General features: G+C 27.2%; 4 protein-coding genes across 4 annotated transcripts in view; all 4 read right to left on the minus strand.

Annotated features, from left to right (window-relative positions):
• LOC100209188 (glycerol-3-phosphate acyltransferase 3) overlaps positions 1–4,839 on the minus strand; it is a 40,065-nt gene extending 35,226 nt beyond the window's left edge. Inside the window, exons 1-2 of the mRNA XM_065792776.1 lie at positions 4,664–4,839; positions 2,714–2,765 (exon numbers count right to left, since the gene is read on the minus strand). Coding sequence (XP_065648848.1) covers positions 2,714–2,765; positions 4,664–4,801 — 190 coding nt within the window. The 5' untranslated portion in view covers positions 4,802–4,839. The remainder of the gene's footprint in view (positions 1–2,713; positions 2,766–4,663) is intronic.
• A 1,255-nt stretch (positions 4,840–6,094) lies between these two features.
• LOC105843442 (ADP-ribosylation factor-like protein 16) lies at positions 6,095–6,610 on the minus strand. The gene has a single exon (XM_065794362.1). The coding sequence runs from the start codon at positions 6,608–6,610 to the stop codon at positions 6,095–6,097; it is 516 nt and encodes a 171-aa protein (XP_065650434.1).
• Positions 6,611–12,914: 6,304 nt separating this feature from the next.
• LOC136078584 (uncharacterized) lies at positions 12,915–13,325 on the minus strand. Its single transcript, XM_065794363.1, has one exon. The coding sequence runs from the start codon at positions 13,323–13,325 to the stop codon at positions 12,915–12,917; it is 411 nt and encodes a 136-aa protein (XP_065650435.1).
• A 4,420-nt stretch (positions 13,326–17,745) lies between these two features.
• LOC136077694 (zinc finger MYM-type protein 1-like) lies at positions 17,746–20,696 on the minus strand. The gene is made up of 2 exons (XM_065791916.1): positions 20,497–20,696; positions 17,746–20,368 (listed from the first exon to the last, which is right to left on the minus strand). Exon 2 carries the CDS (start codon positions 19,251–19,253, stop codon positions 18,666–18,668), a length of 588 nt encoding a protein of 195 aa, XP_065647988.1. The 5' UTR covers positions 19,254–20,368; positions 20,497–20,696; the 3' UTR covers positions 17,746–18,665.

Here is a 20,696-nt window from a genome sequence, read left to right on the forward strand (position 1 = left end):
CTTGGGTCAGTATATGGCGTCAATCAAAAAATACGTAAAAACTACAAGATAACGAAAAGGAACGTGGAACAAATTCGACAATTAGCGACAAAACAAAAGTTAACTGCGAGTCAAATCATATCAGAATTAAGTTTGACAATCACTCCTAGACGTGTTCAACAAATATTGTCAAGATCTGATAATATAAAATGGCGAAAACCACTTAAAAAACCATGTTTAAAGCAAATACACAAAGAAGCACGACTTGAATTCGCCAGAAAATATATGGATTTTGGAGAAAAGTGGAAATATGTCGTATTTTCTGACGAAAAGAAGTTTAATCTTGATGGACCAGATGGTTTTAGCTATTACTGGCATGATTTGCGAAAAAACAATGCACCTCGTTTGTCACGCAATTTTGGTGGTGGATCATTAATGACATGGGCAGCATTTTGTATCAATGGAAAGACATCGATATGTTTTATATCAACAAAAATGAAATCCATTAATTATACAGATGTCTTAATCGATTTTTTGGAAAATAACTTGGAAGATCAAGTCATTTTCCAACAAGACAATGCACCCATTCATAAATCAAGAGAAACTATGGCATGGTTTGAATCCAAAAACATCGAAGTGATGAGATGGCCTGCATATAGTCCAGATCTCAATCCAATTGAGAACCTTTGGGGAATCTTATCTCGAAAGGTTTATGAAAATGGACGACAATTTAGCAGCATTCAAGAGCTTCCAGGTGAAGTCAATAGATGTTGGCAAGAAATTCAACCAATGACACTCCAATCGCTCATTAATTCAATGCCAAATAGAATTTTTGAAGTGATTAAGAACCACGGAGGACCCACCAAATATTAAAATTTAAAAAAAAAATTTTTTTCCTTTTCATTATTTAATTTTTAAAAGTGCGTCTAACGAAAATTCGCATATGAAAAGTGCATTCCTTATTATTATTTTTTTCTATTTTTAATGTGATATATTTTTATTATAAATACTTTACTAATAAAATACTTAATAACTAAGCTATACAATAAAAATCATATTTTCTTTTTTACCTAATAAATTTTCCTTAAAAATTAAAATTTCGAATAAAAATTGTGTGCGGCTAAGTAAATTTCGATCACTGTATATATATATATATATATATATATATATATATATATATATATATATATATATATATATATATATATATATATATATATATATATATATAGATATATATATATATATATATATATATATATATATATATATATATATATATATATATATATATATATATATATATATATACATTTATATATATATAGAAATTCTATTTATATTGTCTACTTTTTAAAGTTATGAGAAAAAAAAATTAATAATATATTTAACATTTTAAAAATGTTTCGATAGCAGTTGCACAACTCGTTATTAATTAGCGGTTCCAATACCAGTCTAAATAATATTTAGAATACTCGCTTGAAATGCGTTGATTAATTATAATCAGTATATAAAGTTTAAAAAACATGTGGAAATAGACTTAAAAATATGTAGAATAATGGACTTATCATGACCCATTTAATATGGATCATGGTCGCCGACCATTTCTATACTTATTCTTAATATTTTATTTCAATAATTTTTAGTAAATGGTAGAAAATAAAAATCTTTGTTTTGAGTTAATGATTAATGTTCAATAATTTCTTATTGTAAAATTGTAAACTTCTACAACAACAACAACAGCAACAACAACAACAACAACAAAAACAACAACAACAAAAAAAACGAGGACAGGCTTATTAATTTTTTTCTTTATTTAAGTTTTTAAATTTTTTAAGTCTTAAGACTTAATTTAAGTTTTTAAACTTTTAAGACTTAATTTAAGTTATTAAATTTTTTAAGTCTCAAGAAACTTAATTTAACTTTCTAATAAGTTTAATTGGTTAATTTTGAAGAAAGTAAAAGTTTCAATTATCTTATAGGAAAAAACTTTTTTTTCCTATAAGATAGAAAGTTTTCTCTTATATGTGTTATTAAATACATAAATTATCAATTACAAAATACAAAATACAAAATTATTAAATAAAGTAACAAATTAAATCTGTTTACAATAAACCTATTTTATTTAAATTATCAAAGAATATTATACATAATACATTTATATAAATATGTATTTTTTATAAATCCTTTCAAACTTTTTCTAGGATTAATTTTATAAAAACTTTTAATAGCGAAAACTATTAGCGCCGAAAACAAATGTTGTGTAACAACTCAAATTTAATAGTGTAATAAATAGTACTGGTTTTTATAAGCATTAAAATAACTATTACGTTAAAGTTTCTGTAAAATAAATTTAAAAGGAGTCTTAAAAGCTAAAATATTTGCTTGAAATTTATAAAAACCGTCGGCCAAAAAATAAAATAAATACTAAGCTATAAATTTAGATTAATAACTAATTGCAATGTTTTGATATAAATGATAAAAACTGGGCTACTTAATTCAAAAAAATGTAATGCTTTGGCCTCTTTTAAAAAATGGATTAACTTATTTCCAGCCCTGATATGTATTAAAGATAACATGTTATCTAAAATCTATAAAAATTATAATATTATGTATCTAATATTCTAAATATTCAAAACATTGATATACAATAATAAATATATTAATGATAAAATTATTTTTATACTCGCACACTAATTTACCAACAGTAGCTTAAAAATAGTAAAACTCTCACCACTTGCAGCCTCATTAAGAATATTTTTTGCCGTTTGTTTCTTTCTACCATACTGTAAAAAAATGAGAGAGGAAAATGAAAAAGAAAAGAAATCAAATAGGTGTCATGAAAAAGGTCCTTTGATTTTTTTTTAAATTTGATACATAGTAATTCCATATAAAATATTTATCGTAAAGTTATACTTAATGTATTCATGTTTTTCTGGCTTAATACAATTTTCAAGAAATTATTTAGTTACAAAACAAATAAGTATAAACATGTTGAGAATAATACATAAATGATCTTAATATAAGTAATATAACGGCTAGTATAGGTTATATACAAATTGAATTTTGTGTGACCTTTGATCTGAAAACAGATTTGCTTGCAATCAAAGCAAAACTATTAATGCATGTATGTATTTAGTATGTAGTTGTATCAGTTAATTTTATTAGTCATTCAAGCGTTCATTACTAATTGTTTGCAATAATTTATGAATTTTTTTTTTTTTAATTGACTTATTAAAAAAAAAAAATACTTTAGCGTTTAAGATTTAATATAATAGTGCTAATGTAATTATTATAGTATATACAATAATGTGATCAAAAAAATAGTGAAAGTATAAGATAAATAGTTTTAGTTCACATAAGATTGCACAAAGAAAAATTCACAAGTGATCCAGCTGTCACAAAAAAATAAAAATTTCTGCCATCAAAAATGTTAGTTTTGGCAAAACAAGAATTTTATCCTACTCAAGTTACAAACATCGCAAAATATGGAGGTGATAAATTTATAAGATTCCTGGAACATTAGCTTAAATAAGCAAAACCCTTTTCTACTAAGTCTTTGCTTATCTTTATACATTAATATTATTTATATTTTTAGAACCTTATGTTTTAATATTTAAAATAGAGTAATAAACTTTTTAAGAATTTAATTTTTCTGTGAACTACATATTTAAAATTTCTACATTACAATCTGCAATACAGCTGCAAAGAAGCACTGAGGTAGCAATCTAAAGTAAACTTTTTATTTGAAAGCACTGAGGTAGCAATCTAAAGCAAACTGTCATTTGTATTTTGTATGAATATTCAGATATTATGTTTATATAATTTCCGAGAAATTCCAATTTTTAATATTTACATACTTGTTTTCATTATTTATTTGAAATATTTATTGTTTGTTTGAAGCTTGTATTTTAACAGTATTGTTAATGCAACTCAAATCTATTCTTGTGTCTGCTTACTTTATTCTGCTCTGTAGAATTGTTTAAAAAATTAAAGTCAAAATCAGAGATCCCTGTGAATTTATAAGTACAGGGATTAGTAACTGATTTAATCAAGTTGCTTTTTAAAGCACGAAACCAATTAAAAATAATTCCTTTATTTTTCATAATGATTGGAATCAAAAAATTTTAATTTAAAAAGTTTTTTTGAATGCTAATAAGAAACCTTATACAATATTGGTAAACTGTGAAAAAGTTGACAAGTTTGACAAATTGTAAAAAAGTAGACTAATAAAATAAAAAATGTAAAAAAGTAAAAAAGTTTTTTTGTCCCACACTTTTCCCCATAATGGGGAAAAGTGAGGGACAAAAAAAGATCTTGAGATTTTAAACAAACATACAAATTTTAAACTTGTTATATTTTAGATAAGCTTCATTACATGATAATATTTAAATAATAATTGTTTTCTATAATGACCATTGTTGTTATGGAATTGAGATTATATTGAATAAAATTATAAATTATTATAATAAAATTCTCTCAGTTTTTTCTGAGCTAAATCAATAAAGCAAAAAATTCATGATTTTCCCATTATTTCCATTATTTGAGTTTTTTTTTTAAAAACACTAATTTCCAAGTTTTCCAGTCTTGTTGTGAATCCTGTATATAATCAACAATTATTTTTAATAACTGTATAAAATTCAAAAACTTAAATAACTTACTGAAATTGAATATAACTACTTACTTCAAATACTTTTAAAAGAGAATTTATATAAAGATTTCGAAAGCCAAGAGATATATTAAATGAAGCTGGAATGATGAACAAAATGATAATAAAAATCAAGTAGTAATAAACCAAAAAGAAAAATGTAATTAATTCCATTCTTTTGTAGTATTTTGAACTAATCTGATTTCTAAATAAAAAAATATTTTGACCTAACACAAAAATTTAAAAAAGAAAACAAAAGCCTAATCCCTAATCAGTGAAAAAAGAAAATCATAATCCCTAACACATTGTTATGATTTTCTTTTTGAAAATTATTTTAAAAAATGATAACCAGTTTTACAGAGAATGAAAATATTATTCTTATATGCAATAATGTAATAAAACATATTAATATAAAATTAATAAATAATAAATAAAGATATATAATAAGTTTTTCAACAACAAACTTATTATATATCTGCAAAATCAATTTAATAGTTTATCTTTATTATATTATTATATCAATTTAGATCATCAATAAAATCAATTAAGTAGTATTCTTTAAAAAGTACTAGATATTGTAAAAAAATAAAACAAAACATATATAGAAGAAAAGGTCTTTTATTTCTAAAAGTAGCAGATTGCTTCTTTGCCTTTTTTTAGTCTGTAATCTTGTCATAAAAAATCCAATATTCTTATTATGTTTATAATAAATGCTTATTTTAATTTATATTTTTAATTAAGACATTTTAATTTATATTTTTAATTAAGACATATTAGAAAAACTTTTTTTTAATGCATTAAACTATTAAAAACATATGAAATTTTTTTCAAAAAAGCATATTCTGAAAAAAAAAAATTAGTCAAAGGTAAAAAAAAGGAAGTATATGGTATAGTATTCTGAAGATTATATTTCTGTACATTTTTAAATATGCACCTAAACAAAACTTTTTCTTGCCATAATAAACACCTTGAATATACATATAATGACTATAGTATAAAATAGTGCAGTATAAAATATATACATATACATTTATAATTTTATATATATATATATATATATATATATATATATATATATATATATATATATATATATATACATATATAGTATATGTTACTGTTACCCGCAGTACCAGGAATTAGTTAAATGCTAATGTTTATAATATAACTTAATATTGCAACTCTGAGTTTCATGTGTTACCACAATCATCAGGCAAGTAGTAAAAGTTTAATTTTGCTACTTCCTTAAGACACACAAACTTCAAGACACACAAACTTCAAAAAATCTTAAACAGAAACACTGTAAAGGTAAGCTACAGTTGCACTGAAAATATAGAAAAAATTATAAAATTATAATTTAAATATATTAAACATTATAAATACATTTAACTTCTTTTCGTAAATACATTTATTTGGCCATTTAAGCTGTTTAAAAGAGAGTTTATAATTACAAACGCAATCAAATAATCATTTAACTGTAGACAACCATTTTTCTATATCTCTCAACCCCACATTTTTAACACAACTGCATTCAATAACACTTACATTAGCATACTTTTTAATTTCTTTGATTCGTAAAATTTTTTCAATTTCTACCAAAGAGAATGTTAACTCCATATCTATCTTATTCAATAATATTAGGAAAGGCTTATTTTTCAAAAGTTCTTCAGACAAAACACTTAATAGAAGTATACACGTTGCAGATAACTGGAACTGATTAGAAACATCAATTACAAATATAACACCGCAAGCGCTACTATAATAATTTTTCCAAATAGGTGACATTACTCCACCAACTTCTCGCAACTCATAATCTTGTTTATTAATGTGTATTTTAACCAAGTTGCTACCAACTGTTTGAATAGTTGACGGAATATCATCAAACACAACATCAGGATCCATACTTAGAGCTTTTAGTCTTTTTAAAAGAAGAGATTTACCTGTACCCTCTGATCCCAGAACCAAAATATTTGCTGTTGTCATTTTCATAAGAAATATAAATATCTAGATTGAAAAGCACTTATATGTTAATTTGATAAAAATTCTATAAAAATAGAACTTTATTTATAATAGTAATACGTTTTTATAAATATAAAAACAGCTAAAATTATAAAACACCTTTTGCATAAGGAAACTTCCTTATGCAAGGAGACTTCCTTAAAATTATCTCAACCAGCAAGCTTGAGATAATTTTCGAGAGATTGAACATATTTGACAATGACTTCTTAAGGTTTTTTTAAGAAAAAATCAAAGTATTTTTTAAACATATGTTTGATATATTTAAATGTTAATAAAACGCATGTAAAAATTATATATTCATAAAGATCATTGCAAAGTAGAAACTGATTGGTCAACATTATCAAAATGTGAAATACTTATAACTGTTTAACATTTTTCAAAATAAATGTCAAGTAACACTATACATAATGATAACTTCTTATCAATGTTTTAGTAAGATACTTGCTAAATAGTTTATAAAATATTGATGAGAGTTTTGGATTACACTCTTGAAATACTATTGACAACATTCTTACTACTGTAAGAATGTTGTCAGACCACAAGCCACAAAAAAAAGTGAGAAAAAACTTTAACATTGAGTAATTGGGGTGTTTAACAATGAATTAGGGTGTTTAACTATGATGAGGGTGTTTAACTATGATGAGGGTGTTTAACAATGAATTTAACCTGTTTCTCTAAGATGTCCAGAAGAGCATGATCATTAGATTCAAGATATGAGTTGGAGGACAATTTTTTTGCAAATTGCCTTTTCCTTTGAAGTGGTAAAAAGATGAGACCTATGTATGAGAAATGCAGTGTTAAACTTTTTGTTGTTGTTGTTATTCACCTCCTCAAGGTCGAGAAGGTCACTACAGATGAGGAGGCTGCTTAATAGTGGTTATAACCCCTCTCTCAACTCTATAACTCCAAAACACGAACCTTGACGAACAAGGCTGCTGCGCGGAGAAACAAGTTGAGCGCGGTACTACCAGGGACATGGACTTTGTTTTGTTAATAACACTATTAAAGATTTTTAAATAGTCTTTAGCAACTAACTTCAAAAAAAAGAAGGGATTTAGTAATTTAAGAACAATGGATTATAGTACTAAAGAATACATGTATTCTATTTCAATTATTGTAATGATATAAAGACGCTTAAATTATGAACAAAATGATTACAGTTAAAAACAGCAGCTGCAAAAAAAGAAAACCATGAGATAAAGTTAAACTTGACTTGAAGCTGAAAAAAGGAATAAAATTAATTAGAGTTGTCAAAAAAACAAGCCACAAAGTTGACAAAACAAAAGTTTTGAGCTTTAATGCCAACAGTGTTACTAGAGCAAAAACCATTCAGTGTGATGAGCATGAAAGTCACTAAAAATAACATTATTTGCGAATAAAAAATAAAGGCTTTATCAATTCGATCAGAAATAGTTTCAGTGCATTCTCTAAAATATAGAAAATGACAAAAAATAAAGAGAAAGGTGATCCAGTGAAGAGGTGCTAAACAAAAGACACATAAAATAACTAGATTATTCAAACCTGATTTAATGACAAATACGTAAATTATATGTATTTGACCAGGTCAAGCATAAGAATAGTGAAGTCTTTGTAAATCAAAGGATAATAGCCATCAATATTAAGATCCAAAAAATAAAACATCTTAATTCAAATTAGTAGGTCTGATGAATTTTGCAAGTTAAGATTCTATGGATAAAAAGTTACTTTGTATAACACAAAGTTTTGTAAAAAGATAGGTTGTAATAATTTAATGATAATGTCAAGTGTCCTTATGAATTAAAACGTTTATATATGAATCAAAAACAAAAAATCCACAATGAAATTTTTTTGTAACATCTTTTTCTGAAACAACTTGTAGAAATAATGCACTAGCCTCCATGTTTGGCAGCATACCTAAAACTGAAAAGGTATTTATTGTATGTTTATAATTATAAGATTTCTGAACTTTAAAGTTTAGCACTCACCTGCATTCTATAAATACAAAAATATATAAATAAACAAAAACAGTTTTTTACATTGGCATCTTGCAGAAATCTGATGCGTTTAATGTTTATTTATCCCCCTAATAATCAAAGATAATTAACTTTTTTTAAATTACATTGTGTAGTGTGGGTCATTTACTTTATAAAATATTATAAAATGTTTTTATGAAATTAGCTTGATTCAAATATATGTAATTTTTTGAATAGAATCTCAAATCACTTTTCTGATCTGATTCAAAATTTTCAAAATTTGCAGGGCCCTTGAATTATTTAATTTTATTATACATTTGTAAAAGTAGAGTTAAAAGTTTGAGTAAAGTAATTTTACTTGCAGTAAATTACTTTATTGAAAATTTATTTTATTATAAAGTTATCAAAATAACTTTAATTTATGAATGTTTGTTACCATATTATTTTAGTGTTTTTATTTAAAGAGGGGTCAATTGCAGCATGCTTATATACCATAAAGAAAATTAAGCAACCATTACTTATTTTTGTATAAAATTGTTATCATCCATAGCTGATGTAAAAAAGAAAACTCCATCAAATATTCTTATCTTTAACTTCTCACTTTTTGGAAGAATACATTATTAAAACTATAACTGCTAGTTCACTCTCAAAAAATGGATTCAAAAAGAAAGTCAGGAAAATTTGCAAAGTCATTCATTTGGACTTCATTAGGAATAACCCAATCCATAAATTGGTGGAAAAAATTGTGTCTCTTTACTAAACTATCAAAAATTGCATCTAGAATTCTTCAAGTTCGAGTATTCTAGAACTCTTCAGGTTCTAATATTCATTGTGTGAAAAGAAATCATGTAACAACTGAAAGAGACAGAAAATTAGCTCATATTTCATAAAATTTAAAAATTAAAAATATCAATAACAACAGACCAGTTCTGAGGCTGGTTTCCTGAACTCTGTGAGCCACCAGAGAGGCTGATTCTATCAACAGATGTAAAATATTAGAGTGTTAACAGTACCATATTGCCCATGGATGGTGTTTTTGTTAGTGCTTTTGAAGGGTATTGTCTACATAAAAGCTAAGTGACAACTTTAGATTAATTAGCAGAACTGAGACAGCTGCATAGCTCATTGCTTAAGATGCTACGCTCTAACTTACCACCTAACTGTTTCAATATATCTTTTATAAACATTTGTGGTCTTCAAAGTAACTTTCCATCAATTAAATCTTACCTCTTACAAAATTTACTAGACTTGCTTGTGCTTTGTGAGACTAATTTAAATTTGACTGTTCCTTTTTCAGATCTCAGTATTGATGACACTAGCCATTTATTTGCAAATACTCTAATAGTCACACGCCTACCTTGGGCATAAACCTACGCATCAACTTATCTATTTGTTGAGAAATCAGGTATTATTCTTTTGACCATTTTTTGAGGTGCTTCCATTTAGCACCTCTTCACTCTATCACTTTTCACTTTGTTCTTTATCGCTATCCTTCTTTTTAAGACTGCACTCTTTTAGATCTAACTTCTGATGGAATTGAACATGCTTTTTCTCTTAACCCATCTGCCAATATTGTTATTATTGTTGACTTTAATGCTCATCACACTGAATAGCTTGGCTCAAACACTACTGATTCTGCTGGCACTAAAGCCTAAAACTTGTATTTCCCAACCTCTTACTCAGATGGTTAACTTTATGACTATTCTTCTTCAGACTCACCCTACCATTACACTACTTACTATTAATACTATTAGATTCCCTACTGGGATTCCTTTTGTGATTTTCATTGCGAAGGTCATTGGACTGATGTCTTTTTTCTCTCCTCTTATAAATATGCCAATGTAATCTTTTGGATCTAGGAAGGTATGAAAGCTTTTATTCCTCTCTCGTCAGTTCCAAGTCAAGCCTCATTCTACTCCATGGTTTTCACCTTTGTGTGCAGCTGCTATATCTAATCATAATCATTTTTTTCATCTTTTTCAAAAGACTAACTCTCTTAAGAACAAACGCCTATTATTTATTGCAAAAAGTCAATGTAAAAAGGTGCTATCTGATGCAAAGCTCCATTATTCCCAGTTTACTGAATCTTATCATCCAAATAAATTCAGCTTCCGCTGCTAAAGTTATATGTAAATTAAGCTCTTCTACGGCTTGTGGTCAAGACAAAATTTTTGTTCTAATTTGTAGTCTTACAAAACTGTTCTCCTAAATTCTCCTACTTTTCAATTCTCCCTAAACTATTTAATAAGTGCTCTTCTTCATTTCTAGCAACTTCTGGGGTACCTCAAGGTTTTATCTTTGGTCTTGTCTTGTTTCTTATCTTTGTTAACAATCCTCCTGACAACTTACATCTAAAGTGGCTCTATTTGCTGATAACTTAATTTTATACTCCTGTCTTGACAAAAAGTTTTTCAATTTTCAATTGCTTAAACCAGGCAGCCAAATTTGAATTCGATTCCGCTTCTGTAACAGATATGGGCTTACAGTGGTTTATGAATTTTGAAAAAAAAATCAGCTGTTTACTGCAAACAATTACCACAATACTGTCAACATTCCTATATTAATGAATAACAAACTGGAATATTGTTATCATATTTGGGCTGGTTCTTCTAATGATGCTTTATCTGATTTAGACAAGGTCCATTTTTATATGGTATACCTAGATTTAAAATTTAATTTAGTTAATTTAAATTTTTTATTAAAATCAAAAATTTAAAATTCATATTAAAATTTATGCCACATTGCGCCAAAAAACCAAACAAACGATGTTGACACAGGTAAAAGAACTATATATTTAATATATAAATACCTATATAAATAGATTTATATAGCTATATATAATAAATATATATATATATATATATATATATATATATATATATATATATATATATATATATATATATATATATATAAATTCATATTTAATACAGAAATAGTTATAACTAACTAATATATCAATCAACCAATCATTGATATACTTCAAAAATATAATTCAATTTAATACTAATTTTACAACATGGTATTGTAAAAAAAGCCTTAATTTAAAAAACTAATTAATAACCCTTCAATTAAATCAATCTGTGGTTGACATTTTGAAATCAATGATTTATTTTCTCTTTGTTAGAGTAAACAAAGGGTATAAAAGGTATAAAAAAACATTACTGATCGGAAAAAAATGTTGGCTGTAGCAAAAAATAGCGATACAAAATAATAGTAAGCCATTACTGATTGTGGTATACTACTTAGACCTATCCTAAAAGTAGAACTTCAGAACTACATGTTGAATCCGGCTAATGAGCCAAGAGTTTTCAACTGAAGCAATGCTGCTTTAAATGTTGATTGGGAATAACTGGTGTTACCTTGGAATTTCAAAATCAAATTAACTTTTTGTAGCTCTTATCTACTGCAATCAAAAATGTCCTTATTATAATCAAATATGGTTCAGAAATCAATTTTTTACTCTTAATATATACAGTATTGGCCATTAATAACATTCCATCATGTTATTGTAGTATGGATATAAGTTTGAAATTACATATTTTAAAAATTAAAAGAGAATTTTTCTTCAATTTTTTTTTTATTCAAATAAATCAAATAATTACTATATAAATTTATTATAAAGTAATAATAAATTAAAAAAATTAAAAACTGAAATATTAAAATGAAAACAAGTGTTCATATGTATCAAAAAAAAAATGTGGCCAAAATTAATATTTTGTTGACAATCCTTTAGCTTTTAAGCATTCATTGATCCGTTTCGGCATGGAATTCACTAAATTCTTAGTAATATCTTTTGGAATATTATTTAGTAATTTTGTTACTTCTTCTTTCAGCTGATCCAGATCTTTTATTTTAATTTTACCAAGATTGTGGTCTAACCAAGACCACAAATTCTCTACGCAATTGAGATCTGGACTATTGGCAGGCCAAGACATGACTTTAATGTTGTTTTCTTCAAACCATTGCTTGCAAATCTTAGCAGTATGACATGGAGCATTATCTTGTTGGAAGATAATTCCCGTGTCTTTTCGGAAAATGTCAATAGAAGGCATCAAATAGTTATCCAATATGTCTAAATATCTTTGAGAATCAAGCCTGCCATCAAATAGTTTGAAGCAACCGACACCTTCATATTTCATGCAGGACCAGATGCCTATACTGCCACTACCTTGTTTTTTTCTATACATAGAACAATTTGGGCACATTCTTTCATGTGGCATTCTTCTCAGCATTACTCGGTTTTTTCTTGAATCAACCTCAATGTTCATTTCATCGTTGAAAAGAATGTTGTGCTACATGCTCTTAGCCAAATTTTATGAGCAGCAGTTTTTCCTTGCTTTCTGATGTTTTTTTGATAGACGGGGTTTTTTGCAAGCAGCTCGCCACATGTAATTATGTTTTTGTAGTACTCTTCTAATTGTTTGAGCACTAGCAACATCACCAGAAGCTTCATGCCATTTTCGACTGAGATCAGTAGATGATAACTTTCTATTTTTTTTCACTATGCGAATAAGTGATTGTTCATTTCTTTCATTTGAAATGCTGGGTCTTCCAGGACGCGGAATATTTTCAATTGTATTGTATTCATGATATTGGTTGATTATTCTGCTAACAGTTGGATGTGTTGTGTTTAAATGTTTTGCAATTTTTCTCATTAAGATGTTTTGTTCACTCATAGCTATGATTTTACATTTTGTCATATTATCAATAGTTTTTCCAGTCATTTTGATTTTTTAATTGCTGAAATGTTGTAGTTGCAAATTAGATGCTAAATTTTATATTTCGTTTACACAAACTTTTTAAATATTTATAACAATTTAAAAAAAAAACTCTCTAACAATAATTATTAATTTGCAAATAACTTCAAAGTTTTACTCAAAGACAAACGCAATTTTGAAGGAATTTTGAAATAATAGAGTGGATAGTTAATTTTGGCCATTATAATTATTTTAGATTATGAGGTAAGTGTTAAAAAAACCTGATGATTAGTGCATCGATTGATACTTTTATGAATATCTATATTTATTTAAAAGAAAATATGATACTCATCAATTTACACTTTTTATATTTGAAATGAGTCAAACAATCATTGATTTATTATCAATCAAAGTCGAATAATATCACAAAAATCATGGTGGATTGTTATTAATGGCCAATAATGTATATATATATATATATATATATATATATATATATATATATATATATATATATATATATATATATATATATATATATATATATATATATATATATATATATATATATATCGAAGTCTTGCATCAAACCAATAAAGATTAGATTTTATACATTTAGGAAAATTAAATTTGATATTTGGGATATTTTAGAAATTCATGTATAAGAAGTTAGAGAGATTTTATAGACATTCTGCCTATAAATCGGCGAAACATGAGACAAGTTTAAATATTAGGAATACTAAAAAAATACGAGATAATTAATTTTTCATATGTAACAATTACCAATAAGACTTTACTTTAGAAAAAAAAACTATTAGTAAACTAATTGCATCAATTACAAGTTACTAAATTTTTAAACTCGCTTAGCGGCAACAACTGTTTTGGTTTCTTCGACTGTGTTTTTATTTGTCTCGACGCAGTCGGATGAAACATTGGCAGCGATATATATACACATTCCAGAGAGTTTTTTTAAGTAGTATGTAAGGTTTTTTTTAAGTAGTAGGTGTAGGTAAGGGTGCATATTTAAACTGATGCACATGTCTTAAAATGTCCAAAATGCACATGTCTTAAAATGTCCAAAAAAAGCTTAAGATGTTATAATTTTTTTTGCTTGAGATTTTTTTAATATTAAAAGAAACTTTTCTTTATTTTATCCAATTTTCAAAACCTTTTTACTACCCCTAATAGTAAATCTAAAGAACACCCTTTTGGAGTGTTTAGATCACTTTCGCTCATCGGTGTTAACATGAGTTTAGTTAAAATCTTTTGAAAAAATGCCTTAACCCACTATAGATCCTAGTTCTAATCGATTCTGACGCATATTACCTATACATAGTTGTCAAAATACAATATTTCTATCAGTTTTCACAAAAAAATACTAGAATACCGACCAAGAAAGAGCATACAATTAGGAAAAATTGCCAATAAACGATCAGAACAGATCATATTATTAAACTATGATGTTCACTTCACCTAAAAAGCATATTTATTTAAAATCTTATTCAAATTTGGATAAGCGATTGTGTTTTTAAGAAAATTTAAAAAAAAAAAGAATCTTAGGTCTGGGTTTTTTTCGCTGCAAACATTTATATTTTATGATAACGCAAAAATTTATCACTTTTTTTTTTTTAATTTTTCTCGTCTTTTCATAATTCACAGACCTGATTATTTAACGGAAATATCTACTATCATACATATCATAATGTCTACTATCATACTAACTAAATATCATACAAACGCTGTAATATTTTAAAATTGCCCTAACAACACCGATTAAGTCGGTACTAAAAAATCGATATGGAAGCCAAAAACAGAAGTTTTGTTGAAATAAACTAAACTTCTTTTTCATTTTTTTTTTTTTTTTGTTTGTTTGTTTGTTTGTTTACAAATTCGTAATATATAATAGAATCTTTTCAGAGTAAGTAAAATTAAAAAAAAATCACAAAAAATAGATATAATAAAACTGTAAAGTTTTAGAAATTACTCCAAAAAACGCGGGAAAGCATCGGTCTTATCTTAATGATAAGACCATCGGTCTAATCTTAATAATAAGACCGATGGTCTTATCATTAAGAAACCGCTATGCGTTACTAATATTTTTGGATACTTCAATTTAAAATAAGTTTATATTTAAAAAATAATGTTTTCAGTTTCGGCAGAATGAAAATAAAAATGCAAAATGCAAAAACAAAGAATGCAGACAAAAAGAAGCTTTTAATTTTTTTAATTTTATTTCAATACGCATAAATATAAGTAGGTACACGATTTGCTAAATAGGTAATATTTAGTCGTTCACGTGCTGATAAATAAGCCTATTTTTTTTTGTTTTTTTTTGTTTTGTTTTTGTTTTTGTTTTTGTTTTTGTTTTGTTGCTGTTGTTGTTTTTGAGTTATTTAGAGTTTTCAGAGTTTACATTGGTTTCGGAACATAGTTAGTTTTATACGTAGTTTTAAATGTTTTAGTGTTAATAAAATTTATAAAATTGTTAGGCAGATCGTTTATGTATATTAAAAACAAAAGAGGTGCAAGAATGGAACCTTGGGGGACACCGCATTTTATTTTGAGTAATTTTGAAAATTTTTTTTCATGAGCAATAACGCATTGTTTTCTTTCTAGTAAAAAAATTTTGAACCAGTTTAGTGCAACACCTTTTATTCCATATTTTTCCATTTTCCTAACTAAGATAGCGTGATCTACTGTGTCAAACGCCTTAGATAAATCAACAAAGACTCCAAGGACGTATTTTTTGTTTTCAAAGGAGTCATTTATATTATTTATAAGATCAAGAATTGCGTGTTCGGTTGAATGTTGCTTTTGGAAGCCAAACTGTTTTTCATTTAGGATTTTGTTACTTGTTTGATATTTATACAGTTTATTGTATATTACTCTCTCCAAAAGTTTTGAAAATACAGAAAGAACTGAGATCGGTCTGTAGTTATTTAGTGTAAATGAATCCCCGGTTTTTAATATTGGTATTACCTTGGCTATTTTTAAATTATTCGGTACAGATCCTGTAATAATTGAAGATTTAAATATTTCATAGATTGGTTGTTTTATCACCAGAAACACATTTATAATTATATAGCTACAAATGTCGTCTATCCCAGGAGCCTTATTCGTCTTAAGCGAGTTTTTTTGCAATTTCTAGTTCTTCATGGTTTAGTTCAGAGAAAATATTTAATCAGAAATGTTGGTTTGTGATATAGGCTTCGAAGGAGATATCAAGGCATTGAATTTTTGAAGCCATGTTATGGCCTATGTTTGCAAAAAATCTATTGCAGTTTTCAGCAATAGAAATTTTGTCGGTATATTCAGTTTCGTTAACGATAATTTTATGGGGTAAATTATTTGATTTTGTATGGTTTTTACCTACCATTTCTTTCAATATGTTCCAGGTTTTTTTAATATCACTTTTGCTTTTTTATAGTTGTTTCGAATAATATATTTTTTTGAATTCTTTCTAATTTTTTCAAATAGATTTTTGTATTTCTTGAATGTAGTTAAATTAGTTTCGTTTCTGTTTTTTAAATACTTGATACACTCCATCCCAATTTACTACCGAGAGCGAGTCTTTAAAATTTTTAATAGAGAACTGATTGATTTTTCTTTTATAAATTTTGATTTTAGGATTGTTATGGGTTCTTAAATCTTGAGATAATACTGAATGAGTAATTGCAATCTATTAGAAAGTGTTTTAGTTTATCAAAAATTTTTGTTTTTACTTCTTATATTTATGTGTATTGGAGTAAAATTATTTTTTAAAGTTTCAAGTTTAATTTTAAAAGTTTCACTTTCAAAATATTTCGAATCAAAATTATTTCTGTGAAAAATTTGCGCATCAGAGTCGTAAAAATCATTTAGTAAAATATTATTAGCAGTTAGCATATTATTAACTATTGATGTGTGTAAAAATTTTAGAACCTTTCACTTAGCAGGTAAGGTTGTAGTATGGTATTTATATTCAATATTTTCTTTATTGTGTTTTAAGGTTTTTTTATCTTTAAATAATCGACAACAGGTTGCTGGAATTGAAATGTGCACACGCATGATTTTACGACAATATTAAAAATTGAAACCTAGTATAGTAATAATTGAATACATGTCTGTGTTTTTTACATAAATGTTTTTTGACCTTAAATATTATAACTGTATTAACAAAATATATATTAAAAAACTTTTTATATTTTTATTTAAATTTTTTATTTTTTATTGTAATTGAAAGTTTCTATATTGATATAAATATTTTATAAATATTTAATTAGTTTTCAATCTAAAAGTTAAAACATTTTTAAAGCTTGCTAAAAAATCTCTCTTGATCAAGTTAGTTTGTATAAGTAGTACAGTGGCGGATCGAAGATTTTAAAGGAGTGGGTGGCGACATTATAGAAAAATACTTGATTTTAACTTACAAAGTTTTATGATTTTTTCCATGTTTTAGAAATAATTATTTGTCATCCAAAGCGCATTATCTATTCATTGAAACATAATATACAAACATAAACTACTAAACACAGTCATAAAAAAGAGAAAATGTGCTTGCATCCTACGTGGATGTAGTGCATTGAAGTTATTTACAATTTTTTCTGTTGAAACACAGTCGTGTAAATTGTTATAATGCATCCCAATCACACACAAATCTGACAATCTATCAGTTGTCATCGTTGTTTGTAAATATGAATGAATGCTGCGTACACAAGAGAATGAACGCTCCGCCTCACAACTACCAATTGGCAAAGTTGCCAGAATGAGGAATAACTCACGAATATTGGGAAAGAATGTGGAGTCAACTTGTTGCTGAAGTAGTTGCGCGATTGTCATTCCACAAAAACTGTTCTCACCACATAAATGTTTCCACCGCTGCGACTCATTATTCAGACCATATGGGTTTAGAAGAATTTCATACCATTTATCCGCTTGTTGCTTTGATAATGTTTCCAACTCTTCATTGTCTTTGGTAATAATAACTTCTTAATCAACGAACATAGTTCATAATGTGCTCTCTTATTTTCTGTTAAGCGTGCTGCCAACTCAGATGAAACCTTGTCGAGGAATGGAATGGCTACATTACGCTTGAAGTACTCAAAAGGTGAGTTAGCAGGTATATTTGAGCGGTGGATTTGACGACTACAAACTCTTGAAGTTTCTTCAGTACAATTTACAGACTGCACAATTTTCTTGGCTTTGAGATAAATGGTAGAAAACCAGTCATCAGCATTTGTACGGAGTGTAGAATAGAAAGAAGAAATTTGCGAAACTTTTTGGACGGCCAGATTAACCTCCATTAACTCACCCTGAAGACATGATACAATTGGTTGCATTGGCTGTAAACCTTCCTTTGCCACAGCAAAATTAATAATGTGGTCGTAATTAGTAAATGTGTGTCCATCCATTGGCTTTTGACCGAGTCTCAGAATCCCAATTCCAACTTTTTGGTTCTAAATCATCATAGAGATCAATGTCATCTGATGGTGTTACAGTTTCATCAAGAGTGTGAATAATGTAAATGTAAAGTTCATCAACAGTATTGAATGTGCTGTGACGCTCAAGCCATCGTGTTTTGCAAAGGTTCTTCAACTTTGTCTTTTTTAATTCAGGCGCTTGAGTAGAAATAACTCGATGGATAAAGCGTTGTCGCTTTGGTAAGTTATCAGAAAATGAAAACAGTTGTTGGCAGGAATCCATCATATTTCTAATAGATGAAATCTCACATCCATAGCAAATTGTTAGATTTAGGTAGTGAAGGACACATCCTTGATAGTCTGCATATAGTGCCCATTTTTTAAAAAAAGTCTGTACCCATTTTCTGTCTGAACTCATAGACGCCGTTGAATCATATGCTTGTCCTTTGCAATCTTTGATGTTAATACTTTCTTCTTCTAGTGCATTTTTGATAGACAGTGCAATAGACTCTCCTGCGATTCTCTCAGTCTCTACCAATCGAATTACAACTTCCATCTTTTAAGGCTTTTCTTTAAATGTGTCGAGAAGACGAATACAGATCGAAATAATTTCTCGACCATGTGAGTTTGTCTCATTGGCAATTATAGAAAAATGTGGACAAGCTTTTAGACACTCACGAAAATAGTCACGAATCAAGTTAGCGGCAATGTTGATTATCTTATTTTGTATAGTTTTGCTAGTATATAGTGCGTTTTTCGGTCCATTAAGTAGGTGTTTCTTTAAAACTGGATTTTGCGCTGCAAGAAGAGGGATCAGGGCAATAAAATTCCCTTCATTTGTTGTCGAATTTTCAGAAAATTGAATGGCGTCATCCCGATGGCCTCGCAGTGCAATTTGTTGGCGTGCACAATACATGACGGCTTCAATAATTGCTGGAAACACCTTTTGATTATTTTTCATATTTTCAGCAGTCATTGAATTAATTGCTGAGTCGATACGCAATGCTGGATTTACTAAGTGTGCCTTGGTAGTTGATAACCGTTTCATATTCATTTGGTGATATGCCTTTGATTCGTGGCTGTTTAGAAGCTCCTAAGGCTTGTTGTAGATTAAAAATGGTGTTTTAACAAAAACCCAACCCAAACTTCTCTTTTTCAGATACTCTCAAGAATAATACACAGGCAATGCACCATCCACCTTTGTAACTATTTTGATTACTGTATCTGAGCCATTTGAGATTATCAAACCATTTTGATTGAAAAGAAATACTTTTTGTCTTACCTTAAGCAATTGTGAAACTCTCCTTTTCAAATATGAAATTAGCAGATGGTTTCCAACAATTGTCCAAGAAGTTAACTTTTTCTGAATCACTCATTTTTCTAAGAATATTTTCATCAAGAATTGAAGCAATGTCAGTGCAATTAACTAAATTTAATGGCTGTTGCACACACAATGGGTCAACTGAAGAGGCACTGACAATTATAACATTATCCAATGCAGGTGATGACCTTTATTCAACAATTCCATTTAATTGTTGGGGTATACTGACACTCACAAAGTTGGCAGCATCATTGACTTGAAGGGCTGCAGCATTAACATTTGAAGAAGAAATGCATGCAAAACTATGACACTGCTGTTTAAGACGTTTGCTAGGTGGACCACTGGACATACTAAAAAAATAAAAAAAGATTTTTAAGTAAGAACTATTATTCCTTTGTTAATATTATGTTATTACATTATAAAAATGTAAATATTAAATAAAAAACAAAATCAAATATTTACAGATAATCGTTTTTACATTTTATTATCTAAAAAAATGTCAGCTTAAAAACATGCTACAAAATGAAAACTAATTTAAAATTATTCTACAATTTAATGCTTAAAATTGCATAGAAAAATAGCTGAAAACCATTTAATAGTAACATATATTTTATAAATCATATTTGTAGCCTTCTCTAGGTCCAAATATTTCTTTCAACGTTTTACGACTTCAATTTC

The sequence above is a fragment of the Hydra vulgaris genome, chromosome 03, assembly GCF_038396675.1.
Source record: "Hydra vulgaris chromosome 03, alternate assembly HydraT2T_AEP".
Taxonomy (NCBI): Eukaryota; Metazoa; Cnidaria; class Hydrozoa; order Anthoathecata; family Hydridae; genus Hydra; species Hydra vulgaris.